Source organism: Nicotiana attenuata, unplaced genomic scaffold, assembly GCF_001879085.1.
Source record: "Nicotiana attenuata strain UT unplaced genomic scaffold, NIATTr2, whole genome shotgun sequence".
NCBI lineage: Eukaryota > Viridiplantae > Streptophyta > Magnoliopsida > Solanales > Solanaceae > Nicotiana > Nicotiana attenuata.
Window position 1 is genome coordinate 26,322 of NW_017670274.1, and position 3,365 is coordinate 29,686.

The 3,365-nt window shown below is 36.9% G+C and overlaps 1 protein-coding gene across 1 annotated transcript; it reads right to left on the reverse strand.

Moving 5' to 3' along the window:
* Window positions 1-618: 618 nt before the first annotated feature.
* LOC109237091 lies at window positions 619-1,317 on the reverse strand. Its single transcript, XM_019403350.1, has one exon. The coding sequence runs from the start codon at window positions 1,315-1,317 to the stop codon at window positions 619-621; it is 699 nt and encodes a 232-aa protein (XP_019258895.1).
* Window positions 1,318-3,365: the final 2,048 nt, after the last annotated feature.

Sequence of the window (3,365 nt, forward strand, 5' to 3'; positions counted from 1 at the left end):
TATATATATATATATATATATATATATATATATATATATATAGTATATAATATTTCGACGGTTCGGATGAACCCTTCTGTCATCCTAGCTCTGTATCTCCGCCCTGTGTGAGACAGAATAAGCTCCCCAAAAAGAAAACATGGAATGCTAGACAATAGTTAAAAGGGACCCACAGCATTGACCTAGAAGATTTTGGGTAGTTTTCAAATGGATTTTTTACGTTTTTTTTATTTATTTTATTCATTGATATTGATAGCGTTTACATGACGTTTTGGACTAATTTTGTGCAAAGCAAGATGTTATAGACGTGGGTTTTATTAAAATAATGAAGGATTCAAGTTATATGCACTAATAATTCTATAAATATTGTTATTAATTTAACTTGTTATAACATGTCACTCATCTTTTTTTTTTTTTTTGATAATAAGGATATTTATATTATGAAAGCATTAAAGATTGTTCTTAGTACATAAGTTCTGAGAATGCAGCTTGCCACAACTTGGTAGCCCAATGTTTGTGACATTCTGGTTGCCTAGGAGCATTAGTCTATTACAAGCCGTTATGTCTAGTGACTTTTTGGAAAGGTAAACAATATCCAGATCTTTAGCAAGTTGAGAGTTAACATGGGGTGGTGTTGGATGTAGTTTTGCTGACTTCTTGCATGGTTGCCAATTTGTTTGCATCTGTTGCCAAAAGATGAGCTACTTGGTTTCCTTCCCGGAAGTTATGCCGTAGGGACAGGTCCTTCCGCTGGAGCATCAATAACCTGCATGCATGAATAATATTAGCCATAACTAGATGATCATTATTAAGTGCATGGATAGCATCAGTGGAGTCTGTTTCGATTTCTAGTGGAAATAGGTTGTATTGGATTGCTATTTTCATGCCTTCATGGATTGCCTGAAGTTCTGCATGAAGAGGTGATATAGCCTTGTCCATTTTCTGATAACCTAATATCCATCTTCCTTTATTGTTACGGAACGCTCCCCCAATACCCGATTTGTTACCTTCGTGTTTAAAAGCACCATCCGTGTTTAGTTTGTACCAGTCGTGTTGTGGGGGATACCATTTTATGTTGATGCTGGATTTATCCTTAGTTGTTGTGCCAGTGGAGTTGAAAAAGAGGAATTCAGAGGCTAGGTTGGAGATGTCTTTTATACGAGGGGAGAAGTGGGTGTTATTGAAATTGTTGTTGTTTCTATTGATCCAGATTCCCCATAGAAGGAAAGGTAGGAGATTGATCCAAGAAATTTTCAAGGGAATTGGATTTATGTCTCTCAGCTTGGTTAGCCAGTGTTTGTCTGGATCAGTGTTCATATTTGTGATATTGAACTGTCTCCATATTGTTGAGACTATGGGACAAGTGAGGAAAATATGAGTGATGGTTTCCTCTTGGTTTTTGCAACTAGGGCAATTGGGGTTTATATTGATTCCAATATGGTATCTTATTTTGTTAGGGCAAGGTAGTTTCCATATCCACTCAAAGTCTTTGTTACTAATGTCCCCTTGGATTAGTAAGTTGTAGCAAGATTTTGTGTTGAATATCCCGTTTGGGCAGAGACTCCAAAGGGGTTTATCTATGCTTTTGAGGGAAAGGGGGATAGAATTAATTTTATCCATGATAGAGGAAGGGATAGTAAAAGAAGTTTCCTGAAAATCCCATCTACCTTTGTGGTATAATCTTTTAATAGGAAGGTTAGCTTCATTTTTGTTTAGAGGGCCCTCAATGCTAGCTCTAAGCGTTGGGAGTTGAGGGATCCATTGGGTCTCCCAACTATTAAGATTAGAGCTTTTGCCCGAAAGCCATTGAATAACTTGGTTGCAAATTTCCCAGTCATTAACAACACTTTTCCAAATGAAGGAGGTGTGTTTGGTATTCCTTTTGCAGTATTTGTGTGCTAGGAGGTTTGCCCAGGGTGATGAGGTATTGTTAATGAGTCTCCAAGAGAGACTACCCAGTAAAACTTTATTCTTTGAAAGGGCATCTTTCATTCCTAGACCTCCTAGAGTTTTAGGCTTGGTGACAGTGTTCCAATTAACAAGGTGGAGCTTTTTTTGATTTGAAGTAGTGCCCCAAATGAAATTCCTTTGGATTTGATCAATAAGCTTAAGTATTTTTTTTGGGAGCAAGGTATATTGCATAGCATGGTTTGGAATAGAGTTGAGAGTAGCAAAGTTTGGCCCTCATTTTGTCAATGGTGAATTGGTAGTATTTTGCTTTGGGAGCATTGTTAAGAATTGAAAACCCCAAATAGTTACCAAACTTGTTGGCTATACTGATATTAAAACCTGAAGCAATTTCTTTGGTAACTTGAATAGGACAGTTTTGATAGAACAAAATCTTTGATTTCCCCCTATTGATCTTTTGACCAGACATATTGCAAAAAGTGTTAAGGCATTCTTTGATGGTTTGTAGGTTACTTTTATCAGCTTTTGCCATGAGAGTAATATCGTTTGCAAAAAACAAGTGAGATAAGCTAGTGTTTTGGTTTCTTAGTGTAATGGGGTCCCAAAGTTTGATGTCAACTTAGTGACAAATTAGTCGGGATAACATTTCCATGCACAAAATGAATATAAAGGGGGATAGGGGGCAGCCTTGTCTGATACCTCTACTTGGAGCAAAGAAAGAGGTTGTAGTGCCATTTACTAAAATGGCAATGTTGCTAGTGCTGATGCAATTCATAATTAGATTTTTAATTTTTGTAGGGAATTGGAAGTAAAAAAGGGTTAAATAGATGAAAGACCACTCCAATCTGTCAAAGGCTTTTTCCAGATCTAATTTTAGAATCATGTTGCCTTTTTTTTAAAAATGGCACATCATTTCTTGGATTATGATGGCATTATCAGAAGACCTTCTCCCTTTTAAGAAGCTAGCTTGAAAAGGGCTTATAATTTGATTGAGGAAAGGTTGAATTTTATTGGCGATGGTTTTGGTAATGATTTTATAAATAGTATTGCATGGTCCTATGGGCCTAAAATTTTTCAGATTATTGGCATTTGGGACTTTGGGGGATTAAACAAATGTAGGTGTTGTTGATATCAGTAGGTAGATATTGAGTATTAAATACTTGGGTATCGAGGCTCGAAGCGCCATCGCCACTAAGGTATAACCATCTTCCCTTTTTTACATCTTACACTAACCTTTGTGCAGATATCTGATCAGAACAGTCGATGCGCTGTCCGACACAAAGACCTTAAAGGTTCCAAAGCATACGTTGCAATCTTTTCCTTCGATCGGATTTTATTCCTAAGAAGGGTTTGATCGTACAAGGTTTTTAAATTGAGGCGAACATCTATATGCTACCTAAGGAGAAACTCAACAAGTATTCGAGGTTCCTCTTCAATCAACTCGAATACCGGGGGGC